The sequence below is a fragment of the Vipera berus genome, assembly GCF_964194415.1.
Source record: "Vipera berus genome assembly, chromosome: 8".
NCBI classification, from domain to species: Eukaryota; Metazoa; Chordata; class Lepidosauria; order Squamata; family Viperidae; genus Vipera; species Vipera berus.
The window spans coordinates 7,035,716-7,054,895 of NC_138211.1; the positions used below are offsets into that span (position 1 = coordinate 7,035,716).

Consider the following 19,180-nt stretch of genomic DNA (forward strand, 5'->3'; position numbering starts at 1 on the left):
AAACATTGCAAGATGCGTTTCTGCTTGAAGGGACCCCAGTTCCAAAACGATAGCTGAATTTTTTCTGCAGACTGATAACAGAACAAGGCCTCAGTGCAAAGCAGCCTCATCTTATTCAGTTTTCTCCAGCTTCTGATTCCATTTTTCAGAATTTGTTGTCCGACACAATTCTCGGATCTTGGTTGCTACCTTGCAAATGTTTCATTACCCAGCTAGATAACATCGTCGTGCTAGCACTGATGACGTTACCTAGCCGGGTAATGAAATGCCTGCAAGAAAACAGCCAAGCTCAGAGAGCACCAAGGACCCCACAATCTCTTCTTCCTCCTCCCATTCTTCTCCACTCCATAAACCCCACTCCCTTCCAGCACGGATGATGTTACCTAGCTGGATAATGAAATGACTGCAAGAAAACAGCCAAGCTCAGAGAGCACCAAGGACCCCACAATCTCTTCTTCCTCCTCCCATTCTTCTCCACTCCATAAACCCCACTCCCTTCCAGCACGGATGATGTTACCTAGCCGGATAATGAAATGACTGCAAGAAAACAGCCAAGATTAGAAAGCACCAAGGACCTCACAGTTCGACTCTGAGCTGCAAATACTCACTTCTGTTGGTACTGAGACAATTCTTTCTGTCTTGGGTTAGGACTGACTCTGCCTACCAAGCTGTGCACCAACAAGGCATCGTTTCCATCCCTAAAAACTTAGCCCTGCCATCCTTAAGGCAATCAGTCATAGCAGGTAGAGTCACCAGGTGTGAACAATGGCCTAGATGAGAAGGACACCATGCTGGATTCAGTACAGGCTGATCTAGTCCAACATTTGTGTCCCTCGATTGTTGAGGCTCTTAAAGCAAGACAAAAAGCCAAGCGGGATTCAATAGTGTTCAATGCTTTATTTATTCTCTCTTACTTTCTTCCTTGCTCTCAATCTCTTACATCTAATTAGCTTCTGTTCTGTTGGATTTTGCTCGCTCATTATTATTATTATTATTATTTCCTTTTTCTTTCTTTGCTTTAAGCCCCTGGGATTAATCGACTTGAGTTTAAATTGCTCTGCGTCACACTGCAAGCCAGCTCTCAAGTCACATTCGTGGCTGTAAAAAGCAAGGCCGGCAAGCAGACAGATGGATAGACACAACATCCATTTCTTTCTCTCCACCCCACAGAATGACGCATGCGATGCTTTTGCACATTGATTTAAGTGCTCAAGGGGAGCAGGACTGGTCAACGCCTGGTTAAGAGACACCTGCTGCTTCTCAGCCTGTCCACCTGCACCCCCCCCCCACAAAACCAAGAGGGTTGCCAGCAACCCTCTGAGTCAGAATACCTACCGGAGCATTCTCTCAGCAAAAGTACACATGCAAAGGTTATCTCAATATTTGATTCCAACACAGACTGCAGAGAAACTTAATTGCTCCTGCGCAACAGCTTCTCCTTATTGACATGTTATAAAAATGCAGGGCCAAATAAAAGCCCATGGATTACTGGAAAACTTAAAAAGAGATGCTGGAATAACAATTTGATACCCATGCAGGAAAATAATTACGCCTTTCAGGTCTTAACTCAAAACTTGCCCATAAAAAAAAGAAAAGAAAGAGCACAACTCTGTAGCAGTGTATCAGAAAATGAAAAGCGCTAGCCATGTTACAGTCAGGTCAAGTGGCAGAATTCGAACTGGAGACTCTAGTTTTCCCTTCGCCAATCCCTCTCCATCTGAAATCACCGCAATCCAAATTGCTTAACTAAGAATCAAACAAAGAGAAATCCCTTAAGCCATCCCTTTGTCAATCTTTTCCTGCTTCTGTAACTTTGGGCCAGTCTGTCCCAGCCCAGGCCACCTCACAGGATTGTTGTTGTGGGGAAAAATAGGAGGGAGGGAGGGAGGGAGGGAGGGAGGAAGGAAGGAAGGTGTGGTGGAAATGTTCACCACCTTGAGTTGTTTGTAAAAAATATTTATTAAGGCGGGATGGAAATAAATACATTAAAAAAATGTGTTGGACTACAATTACCATGATGTGGGTTGGGAAATGCTTTTTCTAGCACACAGAAACTCTGAATACACAGTTGGAGAACCTGCACACTCATTCCCAGAAACTGCAGGGACATTTGATTATTGCTGGCACACTCACCGAGGAGTTTCAGGAACAGACTTTTCTCACTGGCCCAACCCAACGCCGCTCTTACACCTGAGAGTCGATCCAGCCAAAACAGGTTGTCTCAACTGGGCCACACCTGTGTTACACTCCTGGCAGCAAGAACTCCAAGGTGATAGAATCCCCTCTATAAACCTTTCTTCGGTCTCGGGAAGGAAAAGGAGAGGCGTTTACTTCCTTTTGTTCTCGGGGCACCAACCCAGCTTGAGCTAACAACTGCTTCTTCCTGTAACCTTTTGTAGGAGGACGGCACCGCCACCCCACTTTGAGAAAGAAATATTTTGGTAGTATTAAAAGGCAGAATATTATATTTCCCCAAAGGATCTTAAAGGCAGAAAAGCAGGCCAAGAGTTTTCTTAATAGCCCCAGGCAGAGGCCAGGTCTGTAGAAATGCAGATTTGATCATCCTATTCAGAAAGGTTGGAGCAAGGAAGCTAGAAGCTGATGGGATTAGAAAGACAAAGACCCCTAAAATCTACATACCCCACCCAAACTCTAAAGACATGACCTTTAGGAAATAATAGGATTAAACCACCACCATCAGAATACCAAAAGGGCATGCTCAGAACCTCAGGTCAAAGTACATGACACAGGAAATACAAAGCCACAGAAAACAACTCCAAACACAAAAGGCCAAGAAGGTATAAAAACCCACCAGTCTCAGCAACATGTGGTCAGCTTTCCCAGAGCCACATTTCTGTCTGGTGCTACTCTTCGCTAAACTACAACCTTCTTTCTAAAGCAGTCTCCATTTTGTTTATTCCCGGCTTGGACTGGACCCTGATGAAGATTTTTCTTTCAATATTTTCAATAATGGAAACTCTAAGGGGAGTAAACTACCTTCCCAAAGAAAATAGAAATGACAGTCAGGGACGGGTAGGATGGATCCCAGGAAATACCTCCTTACTTTTCCATCTCAGGCAGGTGGATGCTACCTAACAGGCAAACAAACCAGGGATGCCAGATAATTTGTCTCACCAGCTACATTCAACCACCAGTGTCCTTTCTCTTTGACCTGATAAAGGTGGGTGGACATGATCCTTGTTAACTCTATCTGTCAGGGAAATAATCTAGTAACTGAGGAAGGGGTCAAATCTCCTAGTGCAGGGGTAGGCAACCTCGGTTCTTTTATGACTCATGGACTTCAACTCCCAGAATTCCTCAGTCAGCTATGCGGACTGAGGAATTCTGGGAGTTGGAGTCCATGAGTCATAAGAGCTGAGGTTGCCTACCCCTGTCCTAGTGCATAGCCAAATCACTCCATTTCTCAATGACTTGAATTTTCTCACAGTTGCTTGAAATCTTCCTCCGAACACACATTTTCCCTGTGTTTTGAGCCCATTAAATTCCACTCCAAACTGCAATCCATTATAAAACTTCATTTGTTCACGTTTCATTCATTGCTAACCAATCTCTGTTCTGAACCAGCCCACTTCCGGCCTTGTAGTAAGGCAAACCTCTATTCCAACAGAAGAGACTGGAGAGCGTCCAAGGCTGAAAAGCGTTTGCCAAGATTTAATAGTCAATTAACAAAACAAGAAACAAAAACACAGGAACTTGAATCCTCAAGCAGAAGGGTTGCTTTCAGCAACCAGCCCCTCCCCAAACACTCCTTTTATTGAGAGCTCAGGGCGTGGTCTCTCTGTGCCTCCTCCCGAGGAGTCCCACAGCCTTTCTTTGTTTGTTCCTGCTCGACTGCCTCCTGCGTCGGGCGTCCTTGAACAGGGCCAGCTGTGGGTCATCATCCTCCGCACTATCGGGCTCACGCAGCTGAGAGGAGGTCCCCGGCTGAGGGCTCTGCAAAGCCTCCAAGCCATCATCAGCCGGTTCGTCTCCCTCCTCCCCCTCATCTGAGTCATCCGATACATCCGAGCCGGCTGCCGGGCCCACAGGCTGGCCCTGAGTCACAACAATCTCAAACATTCTACCCACATAAGGTTATAGTGGCTTTTCACTCTTAGCTCTTTTCTGAAGACAATAGGAGCTATGTTTATTTTTGTGGATTTGTTTACTTGAATCCCGCCTTTATTATTTTTATAAATAACTCAAGGCAGTGAACGTATCCATCACACCTTCCTACTCCTAGTTTACTGACAACATCAGTCCTGTGAGGTGGATTGGGATGGGAGAGAATGACTGGCCCAAAGTCACCCAGCCATCTTTTGTGGCTAAGGCAGGCCTAGAACTCTCAGCTCCTGGCGAAAGTCACCCAGCTGATTTTCATAACTAAAGTAGGGCTTAAATATGTGTATACATATTCAGGTACGTTTGTATCCATTCCTGGGGGGTTTTGTTCTAGAGTTCTCCTCTCCCCCACTGGTATTATGGTCATCTTCTTCAAAGTCATGGAAGGCAACTGGCCTTGTTGACCTAATGGTCCTCACAAGCCTGGGAACTTTTGGTCCCTGCCCTCACACCTCATTTCTGACACATAACAATGCTTCCTTTCCCTCTCTCTATTCTGAACGTAAAGTGTTGTGTTGTAAGAGTTAGCACTTGGCAACTATTTGTTTTTAGACACTTTTAAAAGGATGGGGCAGCTCTCCAATGGCCAACCTTAAATCTAAAGCTGCTCTATAGAAAGATGGTGTAAAAACAAAAATTGTAGCCAGATATAAATGGAATTAAAATAAATAAATAAATAAATAAATGCTTTTCTGGAGTTTCCATCTCTGACTGCAGCTGACAAAACTAATTATTTAAACAGAAAGTATAGCCAAAGTTGATTATGTTCCTTCAAGCATGCTCAATGTCATAATCTTATTGGTTAGAATTATGCCCCATTTTTCTTCCATAAACCTCTTCAAGGGAGTAACAACCAAAATAACTACCTTTTAAAGTTGATGAAGTTGAGAGAGAATGACTGGCCCAAAATTGCCCAGTCAGTCTTCATAACTGAGGATGGAATTGAATATTTTAACCATTACTATGCAATAATTTAAGCTCAGGGAATAACTCTACTTCCCTGCCTCAGTCCAGAATCAGATACATAATCGCCTTGTTATCCTAAAATTGGAAAAATCCTTGTGGCTCCATCACTGGGAGCTACGAAAACAATAAAAAGGAAACCAGTTTGATCTAGTGGTGAAGGTACGATTAGAAACCAGGAGCGTGTGAATTCTAGTCGTGCCTTAGGCATGAAAGCCAGCCAGCTGGGTGACTTTGGGTCATTCACCAGGAGACTGTGAGTTCTAGTCCCATTTTAGCCATGAAAAAACCAGGTGGGCGACTTTGGGCCAAACACTTTTTGTCCGCGCGACCCACCTTACAGGATTTTCATTGTGGGGAAGACAGGAGGAAGGAGGAGGTATGTTCCCCGCCTTGAGTTATTTATAAAAATGTAAAAAGCAGAATATAGGTAATCCTTCGCATCCAGCTCAGCCCTTAGCGACTTCATGAACATATTCATTTACTTTTCTTGATGATAACACTGAATTGGTTTTCTAATCTCTACCATTTTTAGAAATGTTCTCGTATTTCTGATCTTCTTATTTCACAGACAAGATGTTTAATTAGCTTTTATACTCATTAAAAAAGGGACGCGGTGGCTCAGTGGGTTAGGATGCTGAGCTTGTCGATCAGAAGGTCGGCAGTTTGGTGGGTCGAATCCCAAGTGCCGCGTAGCAGAGTGAGCGCTTGTTACTCGTCCCAGCTTCTGCCAACCTAGCAGTTCGAAAGCACGTAAAAATGCAAGTAGAAAAATAGGGACCACTGCGGTGGGAAGGTAACAGCGTTCTGTGCGCCTTTGGCGTCTAGTCATGCCGGCCACATGACCACGGAGACGTCCTCGGACAAGCGCTGGCTCTTCGGCTATGAAATGGAGATGAGCACCGGCCCCTAGAGTTGGAAACGACTAGCACACATGTGCGGGGGAACCTTTACCTTTACCTTACTCATTAAAAAAAATCTAAAAAGAAGTTAGTCTCTAGCAACTTGAAGAGACACATAAACGTCCTACTTTGATCTTGGCCATCGCATGGATGCAGGAAACCCAGCCAGAAGTCTGTTACTAATCTAACTACAGAATTAAATTAATATTAGAACTACATTTTACCCCTGTGCCTTCAAGTAAATTCCTGCAAATTATAAAATATTGGGACTACTGAATCCCTCCTCCACACTTAATTTAATCTTCATTCATCAGCTAGGTATTCAAGATTTCTTTGTTCAAAACATCTTTATTTATTTAAACAATGTATAGGCCGCCCATCTTACCTCAAGGTAACTCTGATGAATGAAATCTAATGCGGGGGGGGGGAGAAACCCTCAGAATATGCGCGTTTTTGATCTCCCAAGAAAACTAGTAAGATTGGTTTCAGCTACGAGAGAACAGCTTTGCAAAGCTATTCAGGAAACCAACCACTTGTAATCATTAACTGAAGTTGACTTCCTTCTTCAAGACAGAGTCTTGCCACATGGCTGTTGTGTAACCTGCAGTCTGGTTTCATTTGATCAGTTAGCCATATCTTCATTTGATGACTCAGCACTTGCTTTAAACACAACGAAAACATGTGGAAGTTAGACCATATATGGATTAGTTGGTCAGCGAAGCAAAACTGATAAGACTTAGAAGGTTTTAGATCCTTTTCTTCCTCTTTGCTCATCTTCATGTGGAGGTCAAGGATAGCTGAGAACATTCAGACACCCACACAAGTTTAAAAATATGTAGCTAGTACCATCCACCGCAAAGCGGGGAGGAGGGTCTTCAGACCTGTCCCTTTTATGACTTGTGGACTTCAACTCCCAGAATTCCTCAGCCAGCGTGCCTGGCTGAGAAATTCTGAGAGTTGAAGTCCACAAGTCATAAAAGGGCCAAGTTGGAAAACCTCTAATCCACCTAAATCTAACCAGAAACACAAGAATGGCTAAATTGTAGACAATGTGGTTTGAACTCTGCTGTAACAGTAAATAAATCCCAGTTTCTAAACAGGATATGAGAAATCAAATCAATGTCCAGAACAATGTTTTTCCATCTCAACAACTTTAAGCTGTTTGAACTTCAGTTCCCAGAATTCCCCAGTCACAATAGCTGACTGGGGAATTCTGGCAGCTGGAGTCCAAACCACGTAAAATTGCTGAGGTTTCAGAGACACTGGTCTAGAAAATATTGGAGAAAGAAAATAATGTTGCAAGACACCTTTACAAACTAAGTAGGGAATGCACAATTATCCCTTAACTAGAGGATTTTGGCCAGGGTAATACCAACGTGTATTTTAACATTTTAACAACAAAGCTGCAATGCATGTTGTCACTTGCTTCACCACCAGTTCTTCTATGGACATCCATATCCTTAGATTTATGCAGCTGTCCATTATAGAAAAAGCATAACTAAAGAAAGCTGAACAAAATACATGCATGCACATGTGCCAAAATATTTCAGAATTCTCACTAGAAACTACCTTTTCACTGGCAGTCACGGGAAGGTAGAACATATTTGCGGGTTTAACTTAGGATGGATTCTAAAGGAGAAACAGAACACCACTTACAGATTGATCAAAAATCCAGAAATGTATTTATTTTTAAGTGGTGCACTTTCCCCCTTTCACCTGGAAGTGTCAACAGAAATATAGTTTGCAACACCAAGCAAGAATATTCATCACTCAACTCTCCAATAAAGATAAAAAAAACCCACCATAGTTGGAAAGGTCAGCCTTAGGCCACATCTACTTTTCAGGTGAGTTTGCTTCTTGCACTCCCAAATACTTAGCCATCTTGAAATGGAGAGTAAGTTCAATAAAGAAATAAGCCACATTTGCAAGCCACGGATAAGACTCAAAGAATTAAGCACTGCTAAGACCAAGATATAAAGCCATGTAGGCAAATAATAACGGCAAAAACATATAAAGTGAGAAGGTCCTTTTGAGGGATATAAGGGATGTCCTAGTTTGGGCAACCTTAACCGATCCAATCACAACCTAGCCTCAGAACACAATACGCCACATTCACAAAACACAGTCTTGGGTCTTATTCAAATGCAGTTGCTTTGCATTTAAACAGGAGAGGAAGGAGGAAGAAACAGGAGAGGAAAGAGGAAGAAACAATCAAGATCTTACTTCCACAATAGCCACAGAGGATAATTAGCAAGAAGATCAACCAGGGCAAAAGGAAAACCAACCTTAAGAGAAAGCCAGTTTCAGGTCTAGCCACTGCCCATTCATCATAAAGAAGTGACGCTTGATGTACGTCATCAAGCACTTTGGGCATCCAAGCGTGAGTATTGCTATGAGCTCATCCCAATGGCACGTACTCATTGCAGAAACATAAAATGCCACCCTCCGATAGAAATTCCCAGTGAAGGAGGATACAAACTCAAATACAATTAATGTCCAAACATCCAGGAAGAGAAGAAAGAGAAACTGTAATGAGTCTCTAGTCTAGCAGGAAGACATTTGAAAACCAAAGTTAACAGTGTCTGTGTCAAAAATAGGGGGGGGGGGGAACCTACAGAAAAAGACATCGGTGCCCAATTATCTAATCCACAATTCAAACCTCACAAGGTCGCACAACAGACTTTGTCATTTGCTTTCAGCTTTTCCCTAGTTGCAAATCATGAAAAGTAATTTAGCTGCCATAAAAAAAATGACTGTTGGGAGATGATTCTGGTTAATCTTTACCAGGGCTGGTCAAGAGAAGGAGAAAATATGAGAAAGAGAGATCTGAAACAGGAAATCTTATTTCTGTCATGAATTCCCTTGTTAAGTTTTCGCTGTGACTGTAGAAGAGCCAACTGCAGTTTAATTAGCACAGTGGAGGTTTAGTTCAGAATAAACCCTGGACAAGCTACAAGAGTCCCTCAAACCCTCATTCTAATTTTTCCTCGTTTTAAATAACAGCAATTATTTATGACTGTTTCCCAAACTAATTTGGTAAGATAGATATTGATTCTGCCAATTACTTCCTATTTTTTATAACCCTATTCAATCCTAGTTTGCATTACCAGGAGGATAAAATCAAGGTCACGTGAAATATTAGTACCACTTTATAAAGCCTTTGTAAGACCAGACTTGGAATACTGCATCCAGTTTTGGTCACCACAATATAAAAAAGATGTTGAGACTTTGGAAAAAGTGCAGAGAAGAGCAACTTCCAATATTTGATGGGCTGCCACAAAGAAGGATGGATCAACCTATTTTCCAAAGCACCAGGAGGCAAGACAAGAAACAACGGATGGAAAGTAATCAAAGAGAGAACCAACCTAGAATTAAGGAGAAATTTCCCGACAGTGAGAACAATTAATCAGTGGAACGGCTTGCCTTTAAAAGTTGTGGGTGCTCCACCACTGGAGGCTTTTAAGATGAGACTAGACAGCCACTTGTCTGAAATGGTATAGAGTCTCCAGCCTGAGCAAGGGGTTGGACTAGAAGACCTTCAAGATCCCTTCCAACTCAAGTTCTTTACATATTGATACAGATGACTATATTATTGCCTTGGGGATTGTCAACAGATATAAAACATCTACAACCACCTGGCAGGTAGAACAGAACCAGTTGATCCAATACATAGCTGCAGTCCTAAATTTATCCCTGAGAATCTTTCAGTAAAGAATCAAAACCCAATTTTTGCTCCCTGGTGAGTGTATTATGTCTTATTCACCTTGTTCAGTGTGGTCTTCAAAAATCTTATGTCTCATTTATTTACAGTAGATCCTGATCCAGCAGGTTCTAATTTCCAGATCTGTATTGGAACCATTACACAAAGCCCACATCAAATCCCCTTGTCTAATCTTAAAGCAATTTATTTAACAGAGAAATCGCACAGATTTTCAGTGGCACTTTTTGTTGTTGTTAGCTAAGAAGTCATGTCCGACTCATCGTGACCCTATGGACAACGTTCCTCCAGGTCTTCCTGTCCTCTACCATCTTCTGGAGTCCATTTAAGCTCACACCTACTACTCCAGTGACTCCATCCAGCCACCTCCTTCTCTGTCGTCCCCTTCTTCTTTTGCCCTCAATCTTTCCCAGCATTAGGCTCTTCTCCAGTGAGTCCTTTCTTCTCATTAGGTGGCCAAAGTATTTGAGTTTTAGCTTCAGGATCTGGCCTTCTAAAGAGCAGTCAGGGTTGATCTCCTCTAGGACTGACCGGTTTGATCGCCTTGCAGTCCAAGGGACTCGCAGGAGTCTTCTCCAGCACCATAGTTCAAAGGCTTCAATTCTTTGGCGCTCAGCCTTTTTTATGGTCCAACTTTCACTGCCATACATTGCAACTGGGAAGACCAGTGGCAGTTTATTACTAAGCAAATAAGGAAATTTAAAGGCAAGTTCTTTAAAAAATGAAAAGTTTGGAATACTACACTACAACCAGGGGAATTTTTAAAATGTGGAAAATGATAGGAAATGTTCAAATGAATCATTATGTTCTCTCTCCATTGCCTGATTCAAGAAAGATAAAAAGGATTTGCTAATAGCTTATTCATTCAAGTCCGAACCCTCTTAATTTCAAAACTCAGCGCTTCATTTAAAGTGATTCTATATTTATTCTGGCCTGCAACTGACAGAATTTACTTGAGAAGCTTGTAGAGAACACTTTTTATCCATAGATGGTTCCAAAATTCAAACACACAACATTGCAAAGAAGATTAAACTAAGAGTGACAGCTTTTGAATTATCCAGCATCTAAGAGTTTCATATCCTTCACCAATAGCAACAGGTTGTCTCCTTTTGCAAATAAACTTGCCATTTTTTTTCTGCAATCACAATACTCAACATTAGACATACAAAGCACACCAATTATATCCACTGCTTGTTTACATTCTGGGTGTGCATTTGATAAGGAGCAATTCAGTTTGAACTACACTCTCTCGGGCTGTCCAGATGAGGTAGATGAAAGAAAATTTAGGTCAAGTTTCTCCTACCTCCAGCTCTCCTACCTCCAGCTCTCTCAGATGTTGCTCCTAGCTGGAGGCAAGATTTAAAAAATGAGTGTGTGTAGATAGCTCAACACCATGACGGATGAGAATTTTGGATCTGAGAGACCTGGATTCAAAGCTCTGTTCCACTCGTGGCGCCTATGGTCCAAGCGCTCAGCCTTCCATCCTTCCAATCTGGGTCAGTAAAATGAGGACCCAGATTGTTGGGGGCAAGAGGCTGACTATGTAAACCGCTTAGGGAGGACTGTAAAGCGTTGTGAAGCGGTATATAAGTCTAACTGCTCTTGGTATTGCTCTCTCAGTCTAATCTTGTCTTTTGCAACTTCAAGTTGCATGGACTTCCTCTCCCAGAATTCTACCCAGCATTCCCCGAAGAGCCAGAATTCTGGGAATGGAAGTCCACTCAGTTTAAAGTTACAGAGGTTGAGAAACCCTGGTCTAATTTCTAGGGAATCGATGCAGAATTTGAATGTGGAACACCCTCTCATGATCTCTCACTCCTGACCATGCTGTTTGGGGCTGCAGAGACCTGCTGGTTCAGCAACCACTAAGACTATAGGTCTCCTCTTCCATGACACAGGAAGACACAACTTAGAGAAAACCCCAGTGCAAGAACTCACCTTATTTTCAGTAAATACTATGTTGGTTAGCTCCCCTCAGTGCCCAAATAGTGTTCCCTTTCCTCTCTTCCTGATCAGTATTTTGATGTTGTAAGAAATTCTTTATGCACATACTTACTGCACTAATCTTCAAAAGTTGGGACCTTTTCATCTATAAGACCCCTTTTTCAGAGAGAGAGAGGGAGAGGGAGGGAGGGAAAGAAGAAAGAAAGAAAGAAAGAAAGAAAGAAAGAAAGAAAGAAAGAAAGAAAGGAAGGAAGGAAGGAAGGAAGGAAGGAAGGAAGGAAGGAAGGAAGGAAGGAAGGAAGGAAGGAAGGAAGGAAGAAAGGAAGGAAGGAAGGAAGGAAGGAAGGAAGAAAGAAAGAAAGAAAGAAAGAAAGAAAGAAAGAAAGAAAGAAAGAAAGAAAGAAAGAAAGAAAGAAAGAAAGAAAGAGAAAATCATCTGTCTGAAGATGGAACAGTCAATTCCAGCCAGGAGTGATTTTGCTTAGGAGGCAAAACAGACCTCACAAAATCCTATCAATAAATATGGAGACATGTTCTTCAGAAGACATCATTAAAGTTGAAAAGTCCAATCATACATGGCCAGTAAAGAATATTCTATTCTTCTGTCCAAATTGCATGGTAGAATTCCACAGACAAAGTATAAGCAGTGTTTTCTAACCCAATTCTTATTTACTGATATTTTATCAGTATCTTAAACTAATTTCTGAAAGTGACAAGAGACCCTTAATCTTATTCTTCAACTGATTTGCAGATTAAAGTTCTCACCACAATACTGTGTATATATATATATATATTTTCATACTCCAATGGATAGCTTGACAGTTTTAGTCAGAAAGAATTCTGAATGGAAAGTTGCAAAAATCAAATGCCTAAGGCATCCCTATCAAAGTAGAAATTAATTAGTTAGACCCTGCTATGAATTAACCTTCTTTCAACTTTCATGAAAGACTTCTTTTGCATCTCTGCTCATCATAGCATGGAGCGTTCTGATTTGGTTTAGTTTTTCAGCATAAGTCAAGCCTCAGATTCAGTTAAATGAATTGTAAACGTTTTCCCAAAAATAGTGCATTTAAAAACATTCTAACCACAGTAAATCAACCACAGTAAATTTTCTGGCTTTAGCAACATCTCTGTATAAAGATGCATCCAATAAATCAGGCTGTACAGATATACAAGCTAATTCCCTTGTTGCATTGGCCAAGATAGGCTAAACAAATGATGAAAGCAATCAGGAATGAAACAGGAACAAAGGAAAGGATCTTTTAAAGAGAGAGATTTTATATCCTTCTATGAAGAGAGAAAAAAGGCTATTGGTAGCAATTCCATATTTATTAGAGAGGAAGGTCTTTCTTGTATTGGGAAAAAGGGAAAAAGAAAGAAAGAAAGAAAGAAAGAAGAAAGAAAGAAAGAAAGAAAGAAAGAAAGAAAGAAAGAAAGAAAGAAAGAAAGAAAGAAAGAGGGAGAAAGAAAGAGGGAGGGAGAAAGGAAGGAAGGAAGGAAGGAAGGAAGGAAGGAAGGAAGGAAGGAAGGAAGGAAGGAAGGAAGGAAGGAAGGAAGGAAATACATTTAAACTATTCCATAGGAACTTATTGTCACAAGAAAAAGGACTATGTATAATGACTGTATACTATATGCAGACTGTATATGAGTACTATGTATACCGGTAAGTATTATGGATAACCACCTATTATACAAAAATAACATTTTAGGAAAAAGGTTCTTGCTTTCCCTGTTACTTTGATTCTACAGTAACATTTTTTAAACTTTTTCCCCCCAATCTACCTTTATTATTGGATGGTATTTTTTAATCTGCCATTATTTCATGACAGCCTCGTGGAGACATGGGCAGAAACTAGAAATGCTGGGATAACTTTCCACGGGATTTCCAGCCTACATAGACAACGGATAATTCATCAAGAATCCACACAATCAGATAGGGATGGCTGATCTAATCTAGGGAGTTACGAGATGGCTTTGTGTATCGATCATCCCTAACCAATTCTGCTGTGCTTGGAAACTAAACATGGTTCAAGCAGTTAGTGCTTGCATGAGAGAACATTAGGAAGGCAACCTTCCTCTCAGAAGAAGACAACAGTAAACCACTTATCTATGCTGCCAAGCAAACTTCATTGTTCACCAGAAACGTGTTCTTCCCCACAGAAGAAATTAAGAAGGTATGAAGAAAATGTAGGTCAACATGAACAGCTAGAACATTAAAAAAAACCAACACAAAAAATCAGCACTTTCCTTTTTTTAAGCCCTGGTGTCCCCCAATGCAGAGATTTGTTTTGCATGCTACATCCCCCAGCCATTTTAAATTAACTGTTAAAATTTTGAAACTAGATTAGTGCTAATTAAAGAAAACCTACACTTTTCTTCTAAACTTGAGGAAGCCTTTTTGCTAGCCTCACCCACCCAAGGAGCAAATGTTCAACTTCCACTCCACTACTCCAACTGGAAAATCTGCTTGCCATGAAACAAGGAACTCTCTGACCTTAACAAAAGGCAATCAGTTTGGTTTTTTTGAGCAACTTCAGAACAATACCAGAAAGAAAAAAAAATCACATCTTGAATCTACAATCAGCGCACTTCTCAGATCAAGTCTATGTCACACTGAACTCAGCTCCCGGTGCATCCAAGTTGTTTTCTTGCAACAAGGAAATGGCTCGTTGTTGCTTCTTCTAGGGATGTTCTTCTAGGTCTAGGATGTTCTCAGTTTAGCCTACAGTCTGGGGATTTCAGAGTAACCTCCCATTCAGGCAGGAACCTAACTAGGTCCTAGTTCGGTTTCTGAGCCCAGACAAGTATTGCCAGTTACTTTTAGGAGGACATTTTTTTCAGGATGGGGAAAAAGAAGGTAAACTTTCAGTGGCCATTCAATGTCATTCTAGGCAACTCTTTATTTGACTGCACTGGTGAGAAGGGCTTACTACCTTAAGATTAAATCTTTGAGGAAACTCACAGTTGAGGTTTATCCACTCCAGTACATTGGACTGTCTCTGTTTTCGAACAGGTACAACGTTCTTAAAATCTTTCTCCGCCAACAAGAATAAGAAAGTGGCCTGTTAGAAACATTGCATTTGCAGGGGGGAAGATCAAGTTTCTGCATCCCCTGACAGGAAATCTAAATAATCTGTAGCCAGCCTCCACCTCTTCAATGTCAAAACAATCCCATCATTAAAGGAGACAACTCTGGAAATATCCCAGAAGTAAGCATCCTTCAGACTGCCCATACTGCAATATACTCTAGGTAAAGGTAAAGGTTCCCCCGCACATGCGTGCTAGTCGTTTCCGATTCTAGGGGCCGATGCTCATCTCAGTTTCAAAGCCGAAGAGCCAGCGCTTGTCCGAGGACGTCTCCGTGGTCATGTGGCCGGCATGACTAGACGCCAAAGGCGCACGGAACCTTCCCACCGTAGTGGTCCCTATTTTTCTACTTGCATTTTTACGTGCCTTCGAACTGCTAGGTTGGCAGAAGCTGGGACGAGTAACAGGCGCTCAGTCTGTTACGTGGCACTCGGGATTCGACCTGCCAAACTGCCGACCTTCTGATTGAGAAGCTCAGCGTCCTAACCCACTGAGCCACCGCATCCCTTATAATATAACTCTAATTTCCTAAAACCAAATTCCAGAGCTCAAAATTATTTTCGGTTTCAGGAAGCCTTTTTTGCCCTTTGCTTTAACCACCAACACATCACCATCCCCATCATCATTGCTCAATTTCAGAGTATTTTAGGTCACTGTGAATACTTTCCCTTCCCTTCTAGACGGAAAACCGTGAGCACAGTTCCCACCCCCAAGTTCTGCTTCAGCAGATGTAGGCCACCGCTGTCTCTCCAAAAATCTATCACTCATATACCGCTGTCACCGTCCCTGCCTTTCTTTTCAAAGAATCTGCTGTCAATCCATCAGACGATGGCCTAGGCCTCAAACCAACCTCAATGAGTATTGGAGTTGTTAATTAAGAGTGTTTTGTATTATGATAGATTTACTAAGCCATGTATTATTTTTCTTTATCTTTGTGTGCTATTATTTATCCCTTGATAAGTTTTTTTTTTTAAAAAAATTCTTTTCATTTTTTAAACTTGGTCTGCTTTCTCTCTCTTTTGGGTTTTTAACACGACCTCGAACCACAATTGAGGCCAAAAATTTCTGTTGCTAAGTCAGATATTATGCCTCATTTTACGACCCTTCTTGCCACACTTGTTAAGCGGATCACTGCAGTTGTTCAGTTAGCGACGCGGTTGTTAAATGAATCTGGCTCCCCCCATTGACTTGGCTTGTCAGAAAGTTGCAAAAAAGGGGATCACACACCCTTGACACCCTGCAGCCGTCATAAATACGAGTCAGTAGCCAAGCCTCTGAATTTTGATCACACGACCAGGGGGATGCTGCTGCTACGGTCGAAAGAGTGAAAAAGGTCATAAATCGCTTTTTTTCAGTTCTGTTCTAACTTTGAACGGTCACTAAATAAACTGTTGTAAGTCGAGGATAGCTGTATTCACTTTTTTACTCCCCTCTTTCTATGCTGGTCTATCCCAGAGACCTGATCTGCTGTCCTTTCCATTTTCCTACCTTCCTTCTCAAAGAATCTGAGGCCACAATTCACCTTTGCACACCTTTCTGCCCTAGCAGATCAGCTGAACACCTGAGCAGCTTCCCGAATTCTCTTTCTTTCTTTCTTTCTTTCTTTCTTTCTTTTTCTTTCTTTCTTTCTTTCTTTCTTTCTTTCTTTCTTTCTTTCTTTCTTTCCTTTTTCTTTCCTTTCTCCTTTTCTCTTCCCACCCAAAAGCCTAAATCTCTCTGGAATTCAGTCCCTCCAAATGCCAGATCGACAAAGAAGGGCCAGGCCAAGCCTGCTTGAGATCCACTGAGATTTTTCTTCCGTGCTCGGATCCCTCTTAAGGGGGGGGGGGAGAGACCCTTCCCAGCCCCAAAGCCCCGCCAGCCCAACAAAGAGACGGCGGAGGAAAAACTTGCGGATAAAACTCCGGCTAGGATCCATCCCGGTTTAGCCACTTCAGACATCGTTCGCTTTCCAACTCTTAAGGGGGGAATCACACACACGCAAAAAAAAAATAAAAAAATAAAAAATCCCGATTTTTTTTTAAAGCCACCACCCTTCCCAGGACCCGCTCCCCGCCCCCGCCCCCCCCCCCCGCGAAAAGCCACCAGGAAGTCAGCGCTCACCTCCGTCTTGCTGCTGTATTTCAGGCCCGCCTGCGAGACCTTCGTCTTGGCCCCCGAAGGTGGGCGATAAATGTTCATCCTTCCGGGACGTTTAGGGAGCCTTCATGGACCGATCGACCGCTTTCTCCCTCCCTCCGAGGAGGGCGACGGGACGGGGGGGGGGAGAGGGCGGAGGGGAGGGGGGCGAACGAGGCGGGACGGGAATCCGACAGAAAAAGGAAAAAAAGAGACTCCCGACGACCGGCGCCGAGTTTGCCCCCAACTTTTTTTTTTCTTTTTTGGGCTTCCAGACGCAACTTGGAGTTTTCTCTCTACAAAGGAAAGGGGAGAAAGCCAGGCGGGGGTGGATCCAAACACATCCGGTGCTCGCGCTGAGACTCCGAAAAGGAGATATTTTTTTTCTTTCTTTCTTTCTTTCTTTCCTTCCTTCCTTCCTTCCTTCCTTCCTTCCTTCCTTCCTTCCTTCCTTCTTTCTTTCTTTTTTCTTTTTCTTTCTCTCTCTTCTTTCTTTCTTTCTTTCTTTCTTTCTTTCTTTTTTGGTCTCTCTCTCTTTTTTTTCTCGCCTCTTTCTCTCTCGCCTGCTGGAACTGGGTCGCTCGCTCTCTCTCTGCCTCCCTCGGGCCCTCGCGCGGCTTCCTGGGTCGCCCTTTGCGCGCACAGGTGACTCGGGGCGGGGAGGCTGGAAGCGCTGCCGCTCCCCCCGCCCTCGCGGGAATTTCCTGCCGGCGCGCCGCCCCGCCCACTTCTCCTGCTGGCAGGTGTGGGGCGGGGCGGGGCGGGGCGGGGCATGAAATCGGTCAGCAGAGAGGTGGGAGGGACCTTAGAGGTCTCCAAGCCCAACCCCCTGCTCAAGCAGGAGGGCCTTGCAGAATCACAGAATAATAAAAGAGTTGAGAGGTCATCTAGTCCAACCCCCTGCACAAAAAGAGACCCTCAGTCTATCAGGACAGAGCTGGAAGGGAGCTTGGAGGTCATCTAGTCCAACCCCCTGCTCAAGGAGAACCTGAGTCAATCAGAACGGAGCTGGAAGGGACCTTGGAGGTCATCTAGTCCAACCCCCTGCACAAGCAGGAGACCCTCAATCTATCAGGACAGAGCTGGAAGGGACCTTGGAGGTCATCTAGTCCAACCCCCTGCACAAGCAGGAGAACCTCAATCAATCAGAACGGAGCTGGAAGGGACCTTGCAGGTCATCTAGTCCAACCCCCTGCACAAGCAGGAGAACCTCAATCAATCAGAACGGAGCTGGAAGGGACCTTGGAGGTCATCTAGTCCAACCCCCTGCACAAGCAGGAGAACCTCAATCTATCAGAACGGAGCTGGAAGGGAGCTTGGAGGTTCCCTAGTCCAACTGCCTGCTCAAGCAGGAGACCCTATAGCGGGGCTCTTCACACTTGGCCCTTTTATGACTTGTGGACTTCAACCCCATTCTGGGAGTTGACGTCCACAAGTCATAAAAGGGCCAGGTTTGAAGACCCCTGCCCTATACCATTCCAGACAAGGGGCTGTCCAGTCTCTTCTTAAAAGCCTCCAGTGATGGATCCCCCACAACCTCTGAAGGCAAGCCGTCCCACTGGTTAATTGTCCTCTTAGGAAGTTCTTCGTTAGTTCTAGGCTGGTTCCCTCCTTGAGTAGCAGAAGGTGAGAGCCCTAAGGGATGGAGGGAGGAAGACGACAGGCCGGTGGGGGGCTCCAGGCAGAAGGGACTTACTGGGCTGCCCAGGAGAGCTGCTCCGGAGTAGCCACTCCTAGACTGAGTCACAAAGTGAACGCAAGTATTTGGAAAAGCAGGTCATTTTAGAAACAAGCTAATGGGATTGTGTATCATCACTGAGATTGAGAGGAATCACACATTTCTATTAAGGTTATTGATTTATTTGGGGCGACAGTGGTTCGCAGGGAGCAACCGTCTAAAACACAGGCTTGTGTATGTCCATCCAGAAGTGAACATTCATTCATTGGATTCACACACTGAAATAAAACACCACGGGGTTGGGTTGCGTCTTGGTCAACTTTAACCCTGGACTATTGCAGGGGAAGGCAACCTTGGCTCTTTTATGACTCGTGGACTTCTGGGAGTTGAAGTTCACGAGTCATAAAAGAGCCAAGGTTGCCTACCCCTGGACTATTGTAGGCCTTGACATATTGTGGGAATCCAGCCAACTGTTGTTTATTTAGTAAACTGGTGAATGAGATCCTTGTTATTATTGGAGTAGGCTAATCCAATGTGCTTCCAAAGGGAAATGATAGGAAAATACATGACTGCACACAACATAGGTGGTTTTAGGCACTGGCCTTAGTAGAGCAAATAGTTGCAACCTTGAACTTTGGTTCAGATAAA

The 19,180-nt window shown here is 43.2% G+C and overlaps 1 protein-coding gene across 3 annotated transcripts in view; it reads right to left on the reverse strand.

Moving 5' to 3' along the window:
- Positions 1-18,714, reverse strand: part of ST14 (ST14 transmembrane serine protease matriptase) — a 42,603-nt gene extending 23,889 nt beyond the window's left edge. For all 3 annotated transcript variants that reach the window (XM_081333869.1, XM_081333870.1, XM_081333868.1), the window contains exon 1: positions 16,840-18,714. In XM_081333869.1, the coding sequence (XP_081189995.1) occupies positions 16,840-16,917 (78 nt within the window). In that variant the 5' untranslated portion in view covers positions 16,918-18,714. The remainder of the gene's footprint in view (positions 1-16,839) is intronic.
- Between the last annotated feature and the right edge of the window lie 466 nt (positions 18,715-19,180).